Raw genomic sequence first — 24,739 nt, 5'->3', positions numbered from 1 at the left:
AATCTTAGAGAAATAACTGACGTGTTAAAGAACACAGATCAAGAGCTGCCAGAATACTGTTACCCATCTGAACACAGATATCTTCTATTAATCTAAGCACTTCTCAAATGGTGGTCCCCAGACTCCTGGAGATCTCTAAGACCCTTTCGGGAGGCTCACAAGGTAAAGAAAATATTTATAACACAATACCAAGTCGGTATTTGCCTTTTGTACGTGTTAACATTTGCTCTGTTCATGCAATAGTGGGTAAAACTGCTCACATCTTAGCACAAACAGAAACAGTGCCAGCAGTGGCAGCCACTGTACTTTCAGTCACTGTATTTTTTACTGTCACGTATTTTCAGTAAAAATTTAAAAAGAAGTCGGTTTCACTTAAGAATGCTGCTGATTAAACAGCAAACATCTATTGCATTAAATATTTGACTCAAGTACATGTTGTATTCTGCAATATTCTGTGCAAGGACAGGAGTATACATAAAGCACTCCTGTAAACTGAAGCATGATGGATGGCTCAGGGAAAAACACTGCTGGGACTGTGTGAACTGTGAGGTGAACTACCAGCTTTTGTCGTTCCACTTTCACCTGAAGGAATGACTGACACGATCTATGATTATTTAGGCTTGGACACCTGGCAGAGACTTTCTCAAAAACAAAGTGAGCCTATCACTTCAAGGAAAACAATATTCATTGTTACAAATAATAAAATCTGAGCTTCCAAGAGAAAATTAGATTTTGGAAAATCTGTATTTGGATTGAAATTATACTGAAGTGAACTGATTTGAAAGCTTCTAATACCTAACAAATTTACTGATGAGATCAGTGGTCACGCTAGTAAATGTGATCATTTATTGCTGTGTTAGCATTTGGTGGTTTAGTCACTAAGTCATGTCCAACTCTTATGGACTGTAGTCCGCCAGGCTCCTCTGTCAATAGGATTTTCCAAGCATGAATACTGGAATGGGTTGCCATTTCCTTTTCCAGCGGATCTTCCCTACCCAGGGATCAAACCTGGGTCTCCTGCACTGCAGGCAGATTTTTTTACCAACTGAGCTACCAGGGAAGCCCAAGTGTGAGCACTTGGGAGACACAAAAAGTTGAATAAGACAACACTTTCCAAAGAGCCAACTGTGATGTTACAAATGCATATACGGTACAAGATCCATTCAAAGTGTAAGACCAGTGGATTTTAATCAAACAGACTATGAAAAGTTCACTGATACGGTTTTTGACTTCATATTACAACTAGTTTTTTTAAAAAACTATAGCTTGTCAAGTTTTGGAAAGCACCAAAGAAGAATATACTATTTTAACAAAAAAGACTACTGAAGTACTCTCCTTTTCCAACTAGTATCTGTATGAGCTCTAACTTAATTCAGATACTTTAATTAAAAAAAAACAAAACACACAACAGAGTGAATGTCAAAGCAGATACCAGCATTCTGCTTTCTGTTAGACCAGACACTAAAGAGATTTACAAAAACATAAGCAGTGCTAACGTAATAATTTTTTAATTTGTTAGAAGATACTTTAATACTATTTGTTATAATGTGATAATCTTGTTATTATTTTTAAGTGAATTTAAATTTCAATATTTAATATTTAAATATTTTATATTTATCAGTTTAAATTTCTAATATGATAAACATATATAGATCTAACCTATATAAGCAAAAGAATTTTTAGGATTCTCAACATTTTTAAAGAGTGTAATGGGGCCATGAAACCAAAGAACTGCTAATCTATTTAATCTCAGATATATACATTATAGATATTGTCACAAGATCTTGAATGTCTTCCAATCTTATTTTGAGAGGAAAAACATCCTTGAGAAAGAAAGAAGTCACTGCTTGATTACTACTGACATCACCACCTATTTCTAACATGGAAAAAAAAATTCTGCTACAATCTCAATTAAAGGTGTAACTTCTAGAGATTAGGGTCATGCTAAGTCACTTCACTGTGTCTGACTCTTCGCAACCTATGGACCTTAGCCCACCATGGCTTCTCTGTTCATGGAATTCTCCAGACAAGAATGCTGGAGTGGGTAGCCTGCCCTCCTCCAGGGGATCTTCCTGACCCAGGGATTGAATCCGCCTCTCTCACATCTCCTGCACTAGCAAGCAGGTTCTTTACTGCTAGAGCCACAGGGGAACTTTCCGTAAAAAAAAAGAGCAAAAACAGTCTAACAAACTTGACAAGTGCTAACACCCCTAACAGCACTCTTTTTGGGAAAAGGTAATGAAGGCTCTCTTCAACTACAAATACAACTGATACTGGTTATGAGTTTATTATAGGCAAGACATGGAAAGGAGGGAAGTGGGGAAGAAAGATTACTTTGTCATGATCCTTTGATCCTTTTTCTTGGGTAACCTAATAACATGGTATGGTAATGGGGGAGAGAGAATTGGGTCTGAGTAGATAGAGTATGTACTTTTTAAGAAACATATTCAACATAGCTATTGTTTTCATAATACCAATTATACAGAAGGAAGCCAGAAGAAAATCTTCTTGGCTGGCAGGGATACAGAAGTGGTAGAGTAATCAAGTTCTGAAGGAAGCTCATGTTGGAAAAAGGTTGAGAAATATTAGTCCACTGAGATTACATGTTCTTCTCAAGTGAACTCTACCATGACTTAATTCTTTAGGTCTTGCTCAACCCTCTATCAGTATACGGAAGGACTAAGACGGCTAAATGTTTGAAAGGGAAGAAAGCAATGGGAATGCTTAAGAGTAAAGGTTAGTGACTTTTTTCAACAAAGGGCCAGATAATAAACTTTAGGCTTTTGAGCCACATGTTTCTTTGTCATAGTCTTCCTTATTTTCTTTTATGAGCATTTTAAAAAGTAGAAAATCATTTTTACCTTGTGAGCAGCTTGCCCATCTCTACAGTGTAAGTTTAGATTATACTGATATGTCCCAGCAGGTGTTTCAATGAAAAAGTCAGAGGCAGAACAAAGGCCCCTGGTTTAAGGATGGTAAGTCTTAAAATAGAAACTAGGGGTAGTTTATGTCTTACCCCTGTAACATACTGTTCCTACTACTAGGAGCGGTATAGGCAATAAAGTGTAAAACTCTTCAATTATTAACAACTCAATTTCAAACTGAATAAAGTAATAAGGAAAAATTTGAGCACGGCCAACCATAATGAAAATGCACTTGTTATCTATTAACCACAGCTCTTACAAAACCCCAAATAATGGTCTTTTCTGCTAATGATGTTTGCGAAATAAACTTACTTTTCCAAGGTATAACTTCTTCTTTTCTTATTACATTTGTTAGGCACGTAGCACCACCATTCTGAATACTTACACATTGGTGTTCAAACTCATTCATCCGAGTTTACAACTCAAAATAATTTAGATGACTTCCTTAAAAATCAGGATACTGATTCAATTAAGTTCTAGCTTCATTTATGATTTAAGTGAGTTGTTCTCATCTATCATGAAAGTACAGGTGACCCATGAACAACAAGGAGGTTAAGGGGAACTGAAAGCTAATTGAAAAAATTCAAGGATAATTTTAGCTGGACCACCATATATGCAGCTTCACATTCGTGGATTCAAACAACCACAGATCCCGTAGTACTACAGTACTTACTACTGGACAGAATTTGTGTATAAGTGGACTCGTGAAGTTCAAACACTTGTTCAAGGTTCAACTGTACTAGAGAATGTCAGAGCAACTAGATATTTAGCTTTCAAATTATAGCCAACTCTGCTAATGGTCTGACACACATCCCCACAATCACCAAACCAAGAAAAAATTACATTAAGACAAAAAATAACAGCTGGGCAGAAGGTCTCAAGAGTGAGCTGTGACTTACTCACAGCTAGCAATGAATATAGTACCTCTTGCTTTTGATAGTTAGAACTTTTTTTTAAGGTGTGAAATAATCTATTTCACTTTCCATATTTTCACCCAAATCAATAAATCTTGTTTCCCCCCAAATTTCAGAAAGTCCATTCCTTTAAAAGGAAATATGTTTTCTATGTACTTGCTGGTTGATAAAACAAGAGAATCCAACTTAAATATAATTTAAAAAATAACAACAGATCAGGAATCTGAATTTCCAAAGAATGCCTTATATTGAAACTGGCATTAATGTTTTACCTGACTCATGTGGAAAGGAAAACAGAAGAGTATGAGGTCCAGTGTGCTTCTCTGGACGAGTACACTTGAATCCTGCACCGAAGTACTTACTGCTTCTACCTAAAATAAGAGAGCCTTTAGTATTTATTGTGTATTACCCTGGGAAATAATTACCATTAAAATGTGACAATGTTTCAATTTTCCCTAAAAAATAAAAATACGTTTTCAAATTTTTTTTTAAACCACTAATTATACATACTGACATTGCTTTGGATAGGTAAACATATTATAATAGTTCAAAATTAAGAATAACTAAAGAGCACACAGCCGAAAGTTCTCTCCCATCTCTATTTTCAATTACCCGTTTTCTTTGTGCAAGCAATCAAGACTACCAGTGAATATTTTATGCATATTATAAGTAAATAAAAAACATGCATGTATATATCACAAACTCTGCCTTTTTCATTTAACAGCACATTCTGAAGTGCTTTCCTTAACACTACAGAGAGTTTCAGTTTTTATAGCTAGAGAGATATTTCCTTTCATAGATTAATCCTAATTTAACTAGGCTCCTAATGATGGACATTTATACTATTTATATCATTTACTATTGTAAATTATGTTGCAATAGACATATAATGTACAAGCATACCTGTAGGACAAATCTTTCAAAGCAGAATTGCCATATCTTGGAATATATGCTGTTACAATTTAAATAAAGTAATGTTTTCTCTTAAGGTTTTGCATATTTATATTCTCACCAGCAATGTATGACAATTTTCTCTCTTGTGTTTACCTGCACATTTTTTGTTTTTGCGAATCTAATACTTGAAAAAGGGTATCTTGATACAGTTTAAACTCTTGCTTCTGTTATTATAAATAATGTTGAGAATTTTTTTAATATCTTTGAATTATTTTTATTTCCTTAGGTTAAGATTCTGTTCAAATCCATTGTTCTACTTGTTAACATTTACTTATTAATTTATGTAGCTTTTTGAATAATAAGGAGGTTAGTCCTCTGTGAAGTACTGCAAATTATTTTCCAGTTATGACACTTGTTTTTGAAAGAAAGTTTAAACAATGGTTTCTTTAACACTTCCGTTAAGTTATTAAAAGGAAATGTAATAATACATTGGAAGACAGTTTGGTAGTGTCTATAAAAAATTATATTAGAAGAAAATAAAGAAGTAAATCTGATCTTGGACACAATTTCTTAGATATATCTACCCGCAACAAATGACAAAAAAAGAAAATGGGTAAATTGGATATGATCAAAATTAAATTTTCTGTGCTTTAAAGCACACTATCAAGAAAGTGAGAAGACAATTCACAGAATGGGAGAAAATATTTTGAAATCATATGTATGATAAGAATTTAATATGCAAAATGTGCAAACTAAGCAAATCTATAGAAACAGAAAATAGATCAGTGGCTGCTAGAGACAGGAGTGAAGAGAAAATGTCATGTGATTAATGGGTATAGATGGGGTTTCTTTCTGGGGTGATGAAAATGTTCTCCAATTAGATAATGGTGATAATTAGATTAATGGGTATAGATGGGGTTTCTTTCTGGGGTGATGAAAATGTTCTCAAATTAGATAATGGTGATAATTAGATTAATGGGTAGAGATGGGGTTTCTTTCTGGGGTGATGAAAATGTTCTCAAATTAGATAATGGTGATAGGTGGTATTTACAACTTTGTAAATACACTGAAAACCATTGAATTATACAATGCAAAAGGATAAATTTCACAGCATGTGAATTATACCTCAATGTTATTTTAAAAAGTTAAACATTTTTACCATATGAACCAAGAATTCCATTCCTAGGTATTTTCTCAAGAAAAATGTCTGTTTAAAGATGTGGTACATATATATATAAAGAAACACTACTCAGCCAGAAAGAAAGAATGAAATGATGACATCTGCAGCAACATGCACTGACCCAAGGATTATCACACTAAGTGAAGCAAGTCGAAGACCAGTATCATATGACATCACTTATATGCGGAATCTTTTATTTTTTATTTTTTTGCTGTTTTTTTTATTGTGTTTTCAATGGAGAAATACATCGTCTGTTTACAAAATAGCTCTTGAAAAATACAAGGAGTACAGATACTATAAAACAAAGCAAACTCCAGTCATGAGACACTATGTATATCATGCAAAAGCAACAGTCTGATCTCCAGGTTATGAAAACTAGAATTAGCAACAGTCTGATCTCCAGGTTATGAAAACTAGAATTAAAAAGTCACTACACAGAAAAGGTCCAAGTTCTCAGCTTGGCAAAACTTGGGTGCAGTTACATGAAATGTTTAATAAACTGAATTCTTTTTCCCCAATGTGTAAACAAAATGACAAGACTAAATCTGTGCCTGGCAATTTCGATCTAACTCTGAAGCTACACAAAACACACAGACACCTTGTAGACTTCACCTGTTAATCTGATCATTTTATCTTCTTAGGTGGTGGGAGGAAGGGCAAGGTAACTGTGCAGACCAAAGATGTGGGAAGTAGAAATACTGTATACTAGGGATGGAAGAGCCTGGTGGGCTGCCGTCTATGGGGTCACACGGAGTCGGGCACGACTGAAGCGACTTAGCAGCAGCAGCAGACATTACAAAGTATGGTGAAAAGAAAGCCTCAATCAATGCATAGCCTAAGGGGGAAAAGACTAGACTCCAACTTTGGAAAATTAATTTAGAGGGAACGCGGAAGAGTTTAAGTACTTGCAGTTTAACATGAAAAATGCACACGTGACAGAATGGAGCACAATAAACGTGACACAAATGAACGTATTTACAAAACAGAAATAGACTCACAGACGCAGAAAACAATCTTATGGTTACCAAAGTGGGGAGGGATAAATCAGGAGGTTGGATTAACATATACACACTATTATATTTAAAATAGATAACCAACAAGGACCTATTATATAGCACAGGGAACTCAACATTCTGCAATAACCTAAATGGGGCAAGAATTTGAAAAAGAATAGATGCATGTATATGTATAACTGAATCATTCTGCTGTACATTTGAAACGAACACAACACTGGAAATCAACTATCATGTGCTCAGACACTCAGCTGTGTCTTGACTTTTAAAGTTTAAAAAAATAGTTCTGAGTGGGGGGAAAAAAAAGAACATACGTCTGTACAAATAACTGTATGAAAATGTTTATATTATTAGTTTTATTCTTCAGTTCAGTTCAGTCGCTCAGTCGTGTCCGACTCTTTGCGACCCCATGAATCACAGCACGCCAGGCCTCCCTGTCCATCACCAACTCCCGGAGTTCACTCAGACTCACTTTCATCAAGTCAGTGATGCCATCCAGCCATCTCATCCTCTGTCGTCCCCTTCTCCTCCTGCCCCCAATTCCTCCCAGTATCAGTGTCTTTTCCAATGAGTCAACTCTTCGCATGAGGTGGCCAAAGTACTGGAGTTTCAGCTTTAGCATCATTCCTTCCAAAGAAATCCCAGGGCTGATCTCCTTCAGAATGGACTGGTTGGATCTCCCTGCAGTCCAAGGGACTCTCAAGAGTCTTCTCCAACACCACAGTTCAAAAGCATCAATTCTTCGGTGCTCAGCCTTCTTCACAGTCCAACTCTCACATCCATACATGACCACTGGAAAAACCATAGCCTTGACTAGACGGACCTTAGTCGGCAAAGTAATGTCTCTGCTTTTCAATATGTTATCTAGGTTGGTTATAACTTTTCTTCCAAGGAGTAAGCGTCTTTTAATTTCATGGCTGCAATCACCATCTGCAGTGATTTTGGAGCCCCCAAAATTAAGTCTGACACTGTTTCCACTGTTTCTCCATCTATTTCCCATGGAGTGATGGGACCAGATGCCATGATCTTCATTTTCTGAATGTTGAGCTTTAAGCCAACTTTTTCACTCTCCTCTTTTACTTTCATCAAGAAGTTTTTTTAGTTCCTCTTCACTTTCTGCCATAAGGGTGGTATCATCTCCATATCTGAGGTTATTGATATTTCTCCCGGCAATCTTGATTCCAGCTTGTGCTTCTTCCAGCCCAACATTTCTCATGATGTACTCTGCATGTAAGTTAAATAAGCAGGGTGACAATATACAGCCTTGACATACTCCTTTTCCTATTTGGAACCAGTCTGTTGTTCCATGTCCAGTTCTAACTGTTGCTTCCTGGCCTGCATACAGTTTTATTCTTAACGGCCCCAAATTGGAAACAATGCAAATGTTTGTTAATCACTGAATGAACAAACTGTGGTATATTCATAAAATACTAGACAGCAGTATAAGAGCTACTGATACATATTGACATATGCTAAACATGGATGACTCTCAAACGTGTTATACAAAATGAAAGACACCAGACAACGGCTAACATTGCATGATTCTACTTATGTAACATTCTGTGAAAACCACAATCTAGAGGGATAGAAAATAGAGCAGTGTTTGCAAGGGCCTGGGGGTGTAGGGGAATGGGAGAGACTACAAATGGACACAGAAGAACTTTTGGGGGTGATGAAAATGTTCTGTATCTTGATTTTATAGTGTAGGTTGCTTGTCTGTATGTATTTGTCAAATTCATACAACTGTACACATAAGATGTGCTAATTTCAATGTATGCTAATTATACTTTAATATAACCAAAATATGTATAAAAATCTGTCAGTTCATAATCACATGGGAGAAAGGAAAGGATGAGTAATCACAAAGTTTCTTTTGAAACTTTTCAGAAGGACCCTCTAGAGTTTTCTTGTTTTTCCATTCATTGTTCATTTTAAGAGTACACATTCTATAGGCATAAATGGTTTCCTTCTGTTCTTAACTTTTTAAATTAAAAAGTATAAGTAAGCAACTGATGTGAAGTTTTCCAACTATCTTTCACTGTCTGCTTTAGTAATACCTACTTTTGCACAAATCCCATACCGAATCTGGCTATTACTTGCTCTAAAATCTGTCTTTCCTATGAAGAAAGCTATGATCCAAGAGAAGGTTCACTGTAGAATAATAAAATGAATGTGGCTATGGTAAACAATGATCTGATCAGTTAGCAACATGGTAATAAAGACCATTTATTTGCTTGAATGATAGATAATGAAGATAACATATAAATGACAATCCCTTTTCTATGAAAAAGAAAAAACTTGAAGTTTTCCAAATCAATAATGTGACTATTTTGGTCTTTAAGTTTCCTTGATGAAAAATATAAGCCTCATGAAAACAAGAACATCATTTGTGGCATGATTCTCAGTATCTGGCTATAAAAAAATAGTCGTTAAATGAGCAAACATGTGTAGACCTACCATTAGCTCAATATCACTGCCAATTATATAAAGCTGATCTTCCATGGAAAGCTTCCGGTTCAAGTGGGCAAGAACATAGGTGATTCCAGGCAAACGCACAGCAGGACTGGTGAGAAGGCTACCCCAGAGGGCACTGTAGAAGGCTGACTGGTCCACTGCAGCAGCAACCTTTTCCAGTAAAGTGTTTGTTCTGAGGTACAAAATAAAGTGCTTTAAAAAGGGAAACATTTAGCTTCACATTATTAAGCATAAACCATTTTACCCTCCCAGAATGTATGAAAGCATCCTTGCTGTAGTCATATGTTTAGCCCTGGACACAAGTGGGGTGGATGGGAAGAACCATACAGGCCAGAGTCAGAGGGCTGGGTAAAAGTCCTGGTTCCACCATTGACTAGCTGTGTAATTTAGTGAAATCACTTAGTCTTTCTTGAGTTCAGTTTCCTCATCTGTAAAAAAGATAACAACAAAAACACCTCCACAAGTCCCATCTACCTCAAGGAACTGTTAAACCCACATACACTTTAGTTAATAGTAAGGAACCTCGTAGGCTACAGTCCATAGGGTCGCAAAGAGTCCGAGAGAACTGAGCGACTTCACTTTCACTTTTTTCATAGAAGAACATATATTCTGTTGACTTTCTACAAAATTTTAAAGGACATTTCCTTTTCTTATAAATCATATTACATAATTTACATCATGTGAAATGCCAGGCAGGATGAAGCACAAGCTGAAATCAAGATTGCTGGGAGAAATATCAATAACTTCAGATATGCAGAGGACACCACCCTTATGGCAGAAAATGAAGAGGAACTAAAGAGCCTCTTGATAAAGGTGAAAGAGGAGAGTGAAAAAGCTAGCTGAAAACTCAACATTCAAAAAACGAAGATCATGGCACCCGGTCCCATCACTTCATGACAAACAGATGGGGAAACAATGGAAACACTGACAGACTTTATTTTCTTGGGCTCTAAAATCACTGCAGATGGTGACTGCAGCCATGAAATTAAAAGACGCTTGCTCCTTGGAAGAAAAGCTATGACCAACCTAGTCAACATATTAAAAAGACAGACATTCCTTTGCCGACAAAGGTCCATCTAGTCAAAGCTATGATTTTTCCAGTAGTTGTATGGATGTGAGAGTTGGACCATAAAGAAAGCTGAGCGCCAAAGAATTGATACTTTTGAACTGTGGTGCTAGAGATGACTCTTGAGAGTCCCTTGGACTGCAAGGAGATCAAATCAGACAATTCTAAAGGAAATCAGTCCTGAATATTCATTGGAAGGATTGATGCTGAAGCTGAAGCTCCAATACTTTGGCCACCTGATATGGAGAACTGAGTCTTTTGAAAAGACCCTGATGCTGGGAAAGGCATGAGGAGAAGGGGAGGACAGAGGATGAGATGGTTGGATGGTATCACTGACTCGATAGACATGACTTTGAATAAGCTCTGGGAGTTGGTGATGGACAGGGAAGCCTGGTGTGCTACAGTCAATAGGGTTGTAGAGTCAGACATGAGTGAGCAACTGAACTGAACTGACTGAATTTAAAACAACTTGAATGAATTATGCTATTACAAAATATAAGATGCATTATTCAAGATAAACAAATACACAAAAATTTAATACACTGTTGTATAACAGATTCAGAATCAAGAGAATGTGATGAAGTTCGACTGTTTACTTGCTATGTGATTTAATACTAACACTGTAACCTCTTCTGGTCTCAACCTACTTATGCATTAAAAGAACATGCTTTCACATCTTTTTGTGTTGAGTAACTGGCAAAACATAATGCTATGATCTGAATGTTTTCATCCCTTCAATATTTATACGTTAAAACCCTGATGCCCCAAAGTGACTGTATTAGAAGATGGAGGCTTTGGGCACCTTCATGAATGAGATTAGTGTTCTCATGTAAGAAATTCCAACAGAGCTCCATAGCCCCTTCCAGAAGGTCAGGATACAGGTAAAAGGCACTGGCTGTGAATCAAGCAGAAGGCACTCACCAGAACATGATCATGCTACCGCTTTGATTCTGATGGCCAGAATCAAGAACGGTGAGAAATAAATTTCTGAATTTATTCCTGAATTCTTGCATTTCTGAATATTTTTGAATTTCTGAAAATAAATTTCCTCTCAGTCTGTGGTATTTTTTTTACAAAAGCCAAAGGGCTTTCAAGCTAAAAGGACTAAGCCACATAACAAGATAAATCATACAGATATCATAGTCATAAAGATCATTATTCAATTTCCATGTTACATTTTAAAAAAATTTTATTATTATTTATTTGATTGCATGAGGGATGTTTTAATTGCAGTAGGTGGGATCTAGTTCCTGGACCAGGGATCAAACCCAGGCTTCCTGCATTGGGAGCACAGCGTCTTAGCCACTGGAACACCAAGAAAGTCCCCACATTAAATTTTTAATTGTAACTAGCAGAGTTACAAAATCATATTAATTCTATGTTTCCCTTAAGAGAACAGAACAATTTAAAACAAACCTGATTCATAAACTAAGTAAAATAAGCTCACATCATGTTTCTAAAATTGTCCTGAAATGGAAATTAATTTTTTCTCAAAGTAACTTTATAAGAGTGATCCAATATTTTCAGGGTTAGATTCCTACATCATTATGGCAGCAGATGAACATACAAAAAATAGAGTAACTTGTTTAAATAAATTATATAAATATAAATCATTAAGACTACTCATAAAGTTTGGCATTTTCTATTTCTGACACCTTAGTTCATAATTTCCTTTTTGGTAAGAATATCAGTAACAGATATTAAAGATACTTAATGATATCAAGCATTGTATACCACTTTTAACTTCCAAAGAAATAATAATAAGCTCCAAACAGACCAACTCATTTTCTTTGAAGAGTTAAAATAGCAAGAGTACCGTGTCAATAGCTACTGAAAGAGTACTGTACCTGGTGTTAAGGCTATTTTTAACAATTTAAAACTGGATGGCACATTGCCCAGTCGTCCATTCTTTTTATTAATCTAAATGTCCTATCTATTGTATTATTATTTTAAATTATGAGTCACAATTTTTTAAGTGACTTACAAGTGCTGAGGCACTGCACTAAGAAATTTCAATATTACAGTAACACAATGAATGGTATGTTTTTTTAATAGATGAGGAAACTGAATAAAGTTCAGAAATGTTGAAAAAGTTTTCCTAAGCTCACACAGTATCTGCCGAACTAAGATCTGAACCCAGTCCAGCTATCCAAGTCTATATTCTTATTATCCAGCTATATTTTCAGTGTGATACGCAGATTAGATACACTACAAAAATTTTTTTTTTGCTATAAAAACCTTCAGGTCAGGTACTAAAGTGTTTAGAATAATCAGTTTTTGTGATGTTAATATTAATGATTCAAGGATGTTTGCTGACAAATTCATGACTTTGATTACTTAACTGCAGCAATAACAGTAGTATTTTACCTCTCATAGTACTCTGATCCTTCTTCTAAGCCAGGAAGAATACCAGTTAGCAATCCTTGTAGACCAGGCTTCAGTGTTTTACCCAAAGGCAGATAATATATCTCATACAAACTCAACAATGTTGGTTTCACTGACATGGCAGCATTTGCAAGGAGAGGAAAGAGTCCAGAACTGTTTTAAAAAATAAAAACAAAAGTGAGAGACAAAATAACTACAAAATATTAATTCATATATACCAACATGTACGTATAAATCTTTTAAAAATGAAATAGTAAGTTATACTGCTTAGCTTAAAATCATATCTATCCTGTATAGTGATGACTTCTATATCCATTAAACAAATCTAGGTCTCTCATCTGAGCTTTGTACTCATAAACCCAAAGGTCACCTGGCTGTTTCATAAGGCCTTCAAATTCCACAATTCATAAACAAAACTCCCTCTCTTTCCCTTCCCCCAAATCTGATCCTTCCCCTGTAATTTCCATTTCAAAATATGGCAATAGAACCCATCTGTTTGACCAAATACTGTATATCTCAGAGTGATCCTTGATCCTTAAAAAAATAAAAAACTTTAAACTGGAATCAGTCATCAAGTTTTCTCTACAAGCCATTCTCCTAGATATTTGCTGTAAATATAATAAATTCTCTCCACTTTCACCAGATAGTTCCTTAGAAAAGACCACCAAGATATCTCAAACATATCTTACCAAACATCATAGTTTAATCATTGAATTATCCAGTACTGCTTCAGTATTGCTCTGAAGCAGCAGTTCTCAATAAAACCCTTCACTGGTTTCCTGCTGGTTATTGTCTAACTGCTTACTGTGGCTTTAACATCTTGCTACTACATACCTCTGTACAGCCCATGCATGCTCACCAATATCACTCCTGCACCCTCTGCTCCAGCTACACTGAACAATTCCTCTCAAGTTCACTTCAGAACTTTCCACTCTCTTCAGCACCCAGGCCTTCACACGTGCTGTGCTGAAAGGTACAATCCCTGCTCCCTCACTTTCTCCTCATTGTCCGCATGACTCCTAGACTTTCAGGAATTGGCCTAAGCTGTTTCCCTGAGAAGACTATCTCCTAATTAGACTAGGTTAGGCTCCTTATTAAATGTTCACATAGTACCCAATACTTACTTATTTCTAATAAGTAACTTTGTTTTACTAACAGTAAGTAAATCTATTGCTGTGCTAATAATAAGTAATGCTACTCCTTGAAGCAAAAGGAACCATCAACAAAGTGAAAAGACAACCTATAGAATGGGAAAAAATATTTGCAAACCATATATCTGATAAGGGGTTAATATCCAAAACATGTGAAGCACTTGTACAACTCAACAGCAAATAATAATAATAACCTAAGTACAAAATGGGCAAAGGACCTGAATAGACATTTCTCCAAAGAAGATTCGTGGTCAACAAGTACATGAAAGGATGCTTAACATCCCCAGTCATCAGGGAAATGCAAAGTAAAACACCATGAGATCGCATTTCATGCCTGCTGGAAGGACCATCATCAAAAAGAGAAGAGGTGACAAATGCTGGTGAGGATGCAGAGACACGGGAACCCTTGTGCACTGCTGGAGGGATTCCAAACCGGTACAGCCGCTATGGCAAACAGTATGGCGGTTCCTCAAAAAAGTAAAAATTCCACTTCTGAGACTACATTCAAAGGAAACAAAAACACTAACTCCATTTTCACAGCAGCATTATTGATAGCAGCCAAGACACGGAAACTTAAGTGTCCACTAATGGATGAACAGATAAAGAAGCTGTGAGATATATATACACAGAAACACACACATATATATATATATAGGAGAAGGCAATGGCACCCCACTCCATACTCTTGCTTGGAAAGTCCCATGGACAGAGGAGCCTGGAAGGCTGCAGTCCATGGAGTTGCTGAGGGTAGGACACAACTGAGCGACTTCACTTCCACTTTTCACTTTCATGCCCTGGAGAAGGAAATGGCAACCCACTCCAGTGTTCTTGCCTGGAGAATCCCAGGGACGGGGGAGCCTGGTGGGCTGCCATCTATGGGGTCACACGGAGTCGTACACGACTGAAGTGACTTAGCATATATATATATATATATATATATAATGGAATATTATTCAGTCATAAATGAGGAACTCCTACCATTTACAACCTCATGGATGGACCTTTAAGGTATTATACTGAGATAAGTCAGACAGGAAAAGACTAATACTGTATGATCTCACTTACAGGTAGAATCTTAACTAACAAAAAAAAAGACAAATATACAACCCACACTCATAGAAAAAGAGACCTCAAATTTGTGGTTATGAGAGATAATGGTTAGGGACAGGGCGGGGGTGTTAGAGGAAGGTGGTTAAAAAGTACCAACTTCCAGTTATAAGATAATTGAGTACTATGGATGTAATGTAAAACATGATGACTATAGTTAACATTGCTGCATGACACACAGGAAAGTTCCAAGAGTAAAACCTAAGAGCACTCTAAGGAGAACAGTTTTCCCCATTATTCTTTTCTTCCTTCTTTCTGTTGTATCTAGATGAGATGATGATGTTCGCTGAACCTATTGTAATCATTTCACAATATATGTAAATCAAACCAACTTGCTGTATACCTTAAAATTATACAGTGATGTATGTCAACTGTTTATCAGTAAAACTGGGGGAGAAAGATTAATTCTGATAGGTAACTCTGTAATATCAGAAAGCAAGAGGCCTTTTGGCCTGGCTGGATGCCCACTCTGCCTTTCGCTTCAGATGTGTGATCAGTGGAACTGGTGTATATAAGGCAATAATATATCGGCCCTGCTGCCTGCCATTATGTCCGCTGCCCAGAAGGCCACTGCTGCGGTGATCTTCCTTTGTGGCCTGGGAGACACAGGGCATGGACAGGCAGAAGCCTTCACTGGGATCAGAAGTATCCACATCAAATATATCTGCCCGCATGCACTAGTTATGCCTGTAATGTTACATATGAACATGGTCACGCCTTCTTGGTTTGACATTACTGGGCTTTCACCGGATTCACTGGAGGATGAAACTGGAACTAAGCAGCAGCAGAAAATGTAAAACCTTTGACAGAGCAAGAGATGAATAGCATTCCGCAAGAGATGAAGAACAGCAATCCTTCTAACAGAGTTATTTGGGGAGGATTTTCTCAGGGAGGTGCTTTACTGTGGTACCTGGCTCTGACCACACAGCAGAAGCTGGCTGGTGTCACTGCTCTGGGCTTCCTTTCCACAGGGCCCGATCAATGGTTTGAGGAGAGACATTTCTATTCTTCAGTGCCATGGAGATCTGGACCTTTTAGTACCCCTAATGTCTGGTGCTCTTACCGCGGAAAAGCTAAAACCACTGGTAAATCCAGCCAATGTAACCTTCAAAACGTATGGAGGCGTGAGGCACAGTTCATGTCAACAGGAGATGATGGACATCAAGCAGTTCGTCAGTCAACTCCTACCTCCCGTTGACTGACGCCACTAAGAGGCCTTGTGTAGACGTGCACACCAGCATCGTCTATTAGAATACACACTCCTGCCTGTGCCCAACCTTGAAACCTCTAATGTCTGCAGTGTTGAAATGTTTTGCAAATACACACCAATGACACAGGCTAAATAAAGTCTCCTCATGGGAAATGCATGATCTTTGAAGCTTCTATATATGTATTTTTATATGATATAATCCAGGACGCATCAGTATTAAACTAGCAGTATACACTAGTATTGAATACACTAGTATTAAATAGAGAGAAAGGCAGCCAGCTTCTTTCTCCCAAATGTAATTCAGCAAAATAATAAAATACTGCAACCAGATTTTTTATTACATCACTTGAAAATTATTAGCATGCTTAACGAAAACTTGTTCAGATATAAATGAGCACTTAAAACATAGTTTATGTGTGTGATGACTTAAGACTACGGGCTTACACTCCAAACTGACAAGTCACCTTACAGTATCTGTATTTTTATATACGTGTTCATATATACCTAATGATTATAATGCATAGTAAGAATGAGGTGTTATTACATTATTCCTAATAAAAGGGATAATGCTTCTAAGTGTCAATAAAGAGCAATATTGCTCTCTTCAATTAATGGCCCTTTTATTTTGGGGAACAGCTGTTTCTTTGCTAAATATACTTTGTTTAATACTCTTTTTTTCTCTGTAGAAAAGAAATGTGTCCTTCTTTTTTATTCTTCACAACAGACCAAATATTTCCTGTTTGCCACAGACACCTGCCGTCAATATGTGCTGTAATTTAATATTCTGGATCACATACTTGATGGCACTGAAAATATATTTCTACTGACAGAAAGAAACTGGACATCCTTTCAGAGTTTCTACACTACTTCTTAAAGTGGACCTTTAGCCACAGTTTAGACCTGCAGAATTACTAGAATCTTCAGTCAGGTAACAAGAATAATTCTGTATTTTCTTGTAATTAACTGAAAGAATAATTAGGTCATATTCTAGTATGTTCTGGGATATTTAAGGCTGATCTTAAAACTGTAATTTCTAAGATGATTTGCTCTAAGGTGATTCTCTTCATAGCATAGTATTTGCTTACTTTGCACATAGGTTTGAAACCAACTACAGCAGGAAATGAACAATTCAAAAATTTTGCTTTACTCTTATTTGGCAATGGACTAATTTGAAATTTTCACGTAGTCAGATGATCTTTTAAAGTTAGCTTTTGTGTAAATATAAAAGTAGCAATTATTTGATTTTAAATAGATTTTTCATACTATTTGTTAAAATTACTTGAAAACAAATTTCTGGGTAAATCTGTTTAGTCAGAACTCAATACAAATAGTGTAGTTCCCACATAGTTTAATACACAGCAAAAAATGTATGCTTGATATTTCTGAACTGTTGGTAATTATTCTGCTGAATTCCAACTGATTAGAACAATGTTAGGACTGCATCTTCACAAATGAGTGCTACTTGATGATAGAAATGATCTGGTATGGACTATAGATGATGTTAATAATTAAGCCATATATTTATACCTGGATTTACAGTTTTTAAACAATCACTAAATCATTTTACTTTACAAGAATATGAACTGTTGCTTCACTGATACAAATCAGCGAAATCTAATTTACAGCAAGAAATATTCCATTGAAACACTGTGCTGTAACGTGAGAAAATGTAAATTTTTTGCATGGTTTCTATCTATGTGAAATAAAATTGAATTCTGACTTTAAAAAAAAAAGGCAAGAGACCATGACTCTCTTTATTTCTGTATCCTAAGACCTTAAAACCAAGTCCTGCCTTTACAAAGTGCTTAATAAATGAATTAACAATCTGTCTTGCTCCTACTTTATACTGAAAACAGGTCATCTAGTGGGAACTCCTCAACCTCCCACATTTCTGCCTTCAACTTTAGGTACAGTGTGACTTAAAACTACGGTAGTAGCCTTGCCTCAGGGTCCAATGTCTACCTTTCTCAGGGCCCTGGTTTATCCACCATACTTTTTCTTTCATATAATTTCTTTCTTCCTCCACTGACAAGTGTGCTTAAATCTTTCCCGATGATTCTAAAAAGAGAACAAGTGACAACAAAATTCTAAAACCTTTATCTTAATTACCTCCTGGCTTGAAGTTGCCTTCCTACTTCAACTTTTGGAGAAAAAACAAACAAAAAACCACTTTCATCTACTCACCTTCTGATACGTCTACCCGCTCTATTAAAACTGTTCTCAATATCATCACCATTCTCTACTAAAGGCCAGATCTGTTGGTCTACTTTCAATCCTGACTGTTTCATTTATCTGTAGTATTTGACACTATTCACCACAACTTTCTCTTGAAACTCATTCCCCTTTTGACTTCCAGATGAGCTCTGTCTCCTGGTATATTTTCTATCTCTGACTCTTGTTCCTTTCCACTGACTACTTTCATCCGCCTGCCCTTTAAATAATGTAACTCCTAAATATTTACGAGGCTTCCCATGAATATTTCCAGGTGGTTCAGTGGTAAAGAATTGCCTGCCGACGCAGGAGATACAGGAGATGAAGGTTTGATCCTGGGTTGGGAAGATCCCCTGGAGAAGTAAATGGCAACCCATTCCAGTATTCTTGCCTGGAGAATCCCATGGACAGAGAGAAGCCTGGCAGACTACAGTCCATGGGTAACAAAGAGTTGGATAGGACAAATATTCACAGAATGGTCTTGTTCCTTTTCCCTACTTATTATTCACAAGGTACTGGTTGATCTCAGTCATTCTCTGCCACTTGAATGCTGTCAGCTCTAAAATCCCTCTCTAGAATTTGTATTAGCAAAAGTTTACTTTACATACCCACTTAATATTTTATGGGGCTCAAATTGCACATCTAGTGTTCTTAGTGACAGCTTAGTGTACTGTATCACATTAAAAAAATAAACTTGAAGACACAATATGTTTTAGCATGTAATAGGTTACAGAACTTTAAAAAATATTTGTATTTAATTATGCTAAAGCATAAACCTTGAGATTAAACTACTAAAAAATTAAAAATCCAACATAATACAAATTCTAGTTTTTAAATTAGCTATACTCTAAAAAATACAGAATAACAATTTTACTCCACAAGGTATGTGTATGTAAGAATGTCTGCCATATTTAGACACAGTATTTTAGAATTAATTTATTATTCTTATATAACATACTGCTAATAAAATTAGATACACTGCAACTTTGTGAAATAGTTGTTTTTTAAGACAAACTTTCTGTTTAAAAAGGAGCAGGCATGAGTTACATAGAAAAGTTTTGCCTTAAGGAAGGAATCTGTCAGTTATTACATGTAACACTGACTGAGCAATTCTCAGTTTTTTTTAAAGTGCTCTTCAATAGAGTAGTAATTATCAGTATTAAAAAATACCTATTACTGACTTTCAAAACATCCATGAGGAATTTAAAGAGAAGAAACATATACAGTAAAATAGATCAATGAAATCAAAAGTTTGTTTTTAAAAAGACTAAAAAATGTGATAAACTTATGACAAGGCTGACCAAAATGTGCAAAAGGCTATCTGCATTACTGGTGTCAAGAATGAGACAGGAAAACTAAATATGCACGTGTAAAAGAATGAAATAAGATCCCTATCTCATGCCATTCACAAAAGTCAACTCAAAATGGATTAAATCCTTAAATACAAGGCCTGAAATTATAAAACAGAGGAGAATATATACATAAAAGTTCTTTGACATTGGTCTCAGCAATGATATTCTGGGACAGGAAACCTAAAGCAAAGGCAGCAAAAGCAAAAATAAACAAGTGGGACTGCATCAAACTAAAAGGAAAGAGAGGATAAGATACGGGGAAGCCAGAATGAAAAGTTCTAGCATATTTTAAATCATAGCTCCAAAAACAGGAAGAGAGAATATATGGAGTAAAGGCAATTTAAAAAGACTCCAGAATTGATGAAAGGTATTGACTCAAACCCATTCACGGATCACAGTCTTGTCATGGTGAAGACGCTTGTGCAACTCAAAGAAGCTATGAGCCATGCCGTGCAGGGCCCCCAGAGACAGATGGATCATAATGAAGAGTTCTGACAAAACGTGGTCCACTGGGGGAGGGAATGGCAACCCATTCCAGTATTCTTGTCACGAGAACCCCATGAATCATATAAAAAGGCAAAAACATATGACACCGGAAGATGAGCCCCCTTCAGGCTGGAAACTGTCCAACATGCTACTGGGGAAGAGTGGAAGGTAATAACCGATAGCTCCAGAAAGAATAAAGCGACTGGGCTAAAGCAGAAATGACGCTCAGTTGTGGATGTGTCTGGTAGTGAAAGTAAAGTCTGACACTGTAAAGAAAAATGGTGCAGAGGAAACTGGAATGTTAGGTTCACAAATCAAGGTAAACTAGACGAGGTCAGGCAGGAGATGGCAAGAGTGAACACAGACATCAGGAATCAGTGAACTAACATGGACTGGAACGGGTGGATTTAATTCAAATGACCATTGCATCTTCCACTGTGGGCAAGAACCCCTTAGAAGAAATGGATTAGCACTCATAATCAACAAAAGAGTTTGAAATGCAGTACTTGGGTGCAGTCTCAAAAACAAAAGGAGGATCTTGGTCTGTTTCCAAGGCAAACCATTCTGTATCACAGTAATTCAAGTCTATGTCCCAACCACTGATGCCGGAGAAGCTGAAGTTGACAGATTCCATGAAAACCTACAAGACCTTCTGGAACTAACACCAAAAAAAGATGTCCTTTTCATCACAGGGGATTGGAATGCACAAGTAGGAAGAGAGATCCATAATAACAGGCCAGTTTGGCCTGAGAGTACAAAATGAAGCAGGGCAAAGGCTAACGGAGTTTTGTCAAGAGAGCATGCCGGTCAGAGCAAACAAACACCCTTTTCCAACAATCCAAGAGACAACTTTATACATGGATACCACCAGATGGTCAGTATCAAAATCAGACTGATTATGTTCTTTGCAGCTGAAGATGGAGAAGCTCTCTACAGTCAGCAAAAACAAGACCTGGAGCTGACTGTGGCTCATATCATGAGCTCCTTATTGGAAAATTCAGGCTTAAATGGAAGGAAGGAAGGAAAACCACTAGGCTATTCAGGTATGACCTAAATCAAATCCCTTATGATTACACAGTGGAGGTGACAAACAGATGCAAGGAATCAGATCTGGTAGACAGAGTGCCTGAAGAATGATCAACACAGGCTCATAACATCATACAGGAGGCAGTCACCAAAACCATGACCAAGAAAAAGAAAGGCAAGAAGGCAAAGTGGTTGTCTGAGGAGGCTTCATAAATAACTGAGAAGAGAAGTGAAAGGCAAGGGACAAAGGGACAGATAAACTGAAGGCAGAGTTTCAGAGAATAGCAAGGAGAGATAAGAAAGCCGCCTTAAGTAAACAATGCAAAGAAATACAAGAAAACCATTAAACAGAATGGGAAAGACTAGAGATCTCTTCAAGAAAATTAGAGATACCAAGATAATATTTCATGCACAGATGGACATGATAAAGGACAGAAATGATAAGAACCTAACAGAAGTAGAAGAGATTAAGAAGAGGTGGCAAGTATACACAGAACACCTATACAAAAAAAGTCTTAATGACATGAATGACCACAATGGTGTGGTTCATCACCTGGAGCTGGATATCCTGGAGTGTAAAGTCAAATAGGCCTTAGGAAGCATCACTACAAACAGAACTAGTGGAGGTGACATAATTCCAGATGAGCTATTTAAAATCCTAAAAGATGATGTTGTTGTTAAAGTGCTGCACTCAAAATGTTAGTAAATTTGGAAAATTCAGCAGTGGCCTTAGGACTGGAAACAGTCAAGTTTTCATACCAATTTCGAAGAAGGGAAATGCCAAAGAAAGTTCAAACTACCAGACAACTGCACTCATTTCACATGCTAGCTAGGTAAAGCTCAAAATCCTTCAAGCTCAGCCTCAGGAGTACACAATCTGAGAACTTCCAGATGTACAAGCAAGGTTTGGAAAAGGCAGAGGAACCAGAGATCAAATTGCCAACATTCGCTGGATCATAGAAAAAGCAAGGGAGTTCTAGAAAAACATCTACTTCTGCTTCACTGACTACACTAAAGCCTTTGACTATATCACAATAATCTGTGGAAAATTCTTAGAGGTGGGAATACCAGACCACCTTACCTGTCTCCTGAGAAACCTGTAGGTCAAGAAGCAACAGTTAGAACCAGACATGGAATAGCTGAACGGTTTCAAATTGGGAAAGGAGTACGATAAGACTGTTTATGTCACCCTGCTTATTTAACTTATATGCAGAGTACATCATGAGAAATTCCAGGCTCGATGAGTCACAAGCTAAAATCAAGATTGCTGGGAGAAATCAACAACCTCAGACAATGCAGATGATATCATTCTAATGGCAGAAAGTGAAGAGTAACTAAAGAGCCTCTTGATGAGAGTGAAACAGGAGAATAAAAATACTGGCTTGAAACAACATTAACAAAACTAAGATCACGGCAACCAGTCCCATCACTTCATGGGAAATAGAAGGAGAAAATGTGGAAGCAGTGACAGTTATTTTCCTGGGTTCCAGAATCATTGTGTGCAGTGATTGCAGCCATGAAATTAATAGACACTTGTTCCCTGCTGGCTCAGACAATAAAGAATCCACCTGCAATGTGGGAGACATGGGTTCGATCCCTGGGTTGGGAAGATCCTCTGGAGGAGGGCATGGCAACCCACTCCCGTATTCTTGCCTGGAGAATCCCCACAAAGGAGCCTGATGGGCTACAGTCCATGGGGTCGCAAAGAGACACGACTGAGCGACTAAGCACAGCACACACTCCTTGAAATGAAAGCTATGACAAACCACCACATCATATTAAAAAGCAGAGACATCACTTTGCTGACAAAGTTCTGTACAGTCAAAGTTATGGTTTTTCCAGTAGTCATGTATGGATATTTGAGAGCTGAAACATAAAGAAGGCTGAGCGCTAAGGCATTGATGCTTGTGAATTGTGGTACTGAAGAAGACTCTTGAGAGTCCCTTGGACTTCAAGGAGTTCAAACCAGTCAATTCAACCTTCAGGTTTGAATGAATATTTAATTCACTGGAAGGACTGATGTTGAAGCTGAAGCTCCAATACTTTGGCCATCTGATGGGAAGAGTAAACTCACTGGAAAAGACCCTGATGCTGGCTGGGAAAGATCGAAGGCAAAGAAGAAGGGGCTGGCAGAGGATGAGATAGTTAGATAGCATCACTGACTCAATGTACATGAATCTGAGCAAACTCCAGAAGATAGAGAATAGAGGAGCCTGGTGTGTTACAGTCCATGGGGTTATAGAATTGAAAACAACTTAGGAACTGAACATACATAACACTGATTCACATATTTTAAAATCCCAATGAATCCCAACCAGGATAAATAAAAAGATGAAAGTGAAAGTGATGGTTGCTCACTTGTGTCCGACTCTTTGTGACCCTATGGGCTGTAGACCACCAGGCTCCTCAGTCCATAGGATTCTCCAGGCAAGAATACTGGAGGGGGTTGCCATGCCTTCCTCCAGGGGACTTCCCAACCCAGGGATCTAACCTGGGTCTCCTGCATTGTTGGCAGATTCTTTACCATATGAGTCACCAGGGAAGCCCATTTATCTTTAAATGTTGTGTTAGTTGCTCAGTCATGTCTGACTCTTTGCAACCCCATGCACTGTAGCTTGCCAGGCTCCTCTGTCCATGAGATTCTCCAGGCAGGAATACATCGCAGTAAAACTGCAGAGCACCGGGAATTCCCCGGTGTTCCAGTGGTTAAGACTCTGTGCTTCCATTCCAGGGGATCCAGGTTTGATCCTGTCAGGGAACTAAGATCTCACAAGCTGCACAGTGAGCCATAAATAAATATATAAAACACAATGCTTTTAAACTTAAGTAAATTTTTCTAATGTACTTTTTAATCAAAACAATTACGACTGATATTGAAAACTTTCATCATTAAGGAGTTTTCAAATGTTTAGCTTTTACTGCAAAAAACATTTTAAAAAAGTTTAAAAATACTTTATTTACATGCAAATACATAGTAAAATTATCTCACCTATATAAAAACAGATCTTTGGCAAGTCGTTTAGGTCCAATGATTTTGAAGATAATTTCATATGTTTCAAGTGCCTTCCGATGAACTCCACCCGGTAATGCTGGATGTAGACATTGAGCCAGGCGCTTGCCTATGGTCAACTTTTTGGGCACTACTTGGTATTTTGCATTATTTTGTAAAACCTTGAAGAAAACATCAATTCAGTTGAGAAGGAATATTGCATTTCATTTTACTTCCATTTTCTGGCATAGTATTATCAAAAATCCTTGATATAGGACTTCAAAGGAGAAAAAATTATAGAGGATGTAAAAAAAAAACTTTTGTTTTTGTCAGTTACATCAGCAAAACTAGCTTGA

General features: G+C 37.1%; 1 protein-coding gene and 1 pseudogene across 5 annotated transcripts in view; one reads left to right on the top strand and one right to left on the bottom strand.

Annotated features, from left to right (window-relative positions):
* Positions 1-24,739, bottom strand: part of DOP1A (DOP1 leucine zipper like protein A) — an 86,536-nt gene that overhangs the window by 58,735 nt on the left and 3,062 nt on the right. For 4 of the 5 annotated variants that reach the window (XM_068984799.1, XM_068984800.1, XM_068984798.1 and 1 more), the window contains exons 2-5: positions 24,384-24,565; positions 12,834-13,004; positions 9,383-9,572; positions 4,111-4,209 (exon numbers count right to left, since the gene is read on the bottom strand). In XM_068984799.1, coding sequence (XP_068840900.1) covers positions 4,111-4,209; positions 9,383-9,572; positions 12,834-13,004; positions 24,384-24,565 — 642 coding nt within the window. Of the gene's footprint in view, positions 1-4,110; positions 4,210-9,382; positions 9,573-12,833; positions 13,005-24,383; positions 24,566-24,739 lie in introns of those variants that run through there. The other variant, XM_068984803.1, reaches the window with a different exon arrangement.
* On the top strand, positions 14,099-16,311 carry LOC138089746 (acyl-protein thioesterase 1-like; annotated as a pseudogene).

The sequence above is a fragment of the Capricornis sumatraensis genome, chromosome 13 (assembly GCF_032405125.1).
Source record: "Capricornis sumatraensis isolate serow.1 chromosome 13, serow.2, whole genome shotgun sequence".
Taxonomy (NCBI): domain Eukaryota; kingdom Metazoa; phylum Chordata; class Mammalia; order Artiodactyla; family Bovidae; genus Capricornis; species Capricornis sumatraensis.
The sequence above is the reverse complement of the archived record's forward strand: the minus strand, read 5'-3'. Positions and strand labels throughout refer to the sequence as shown.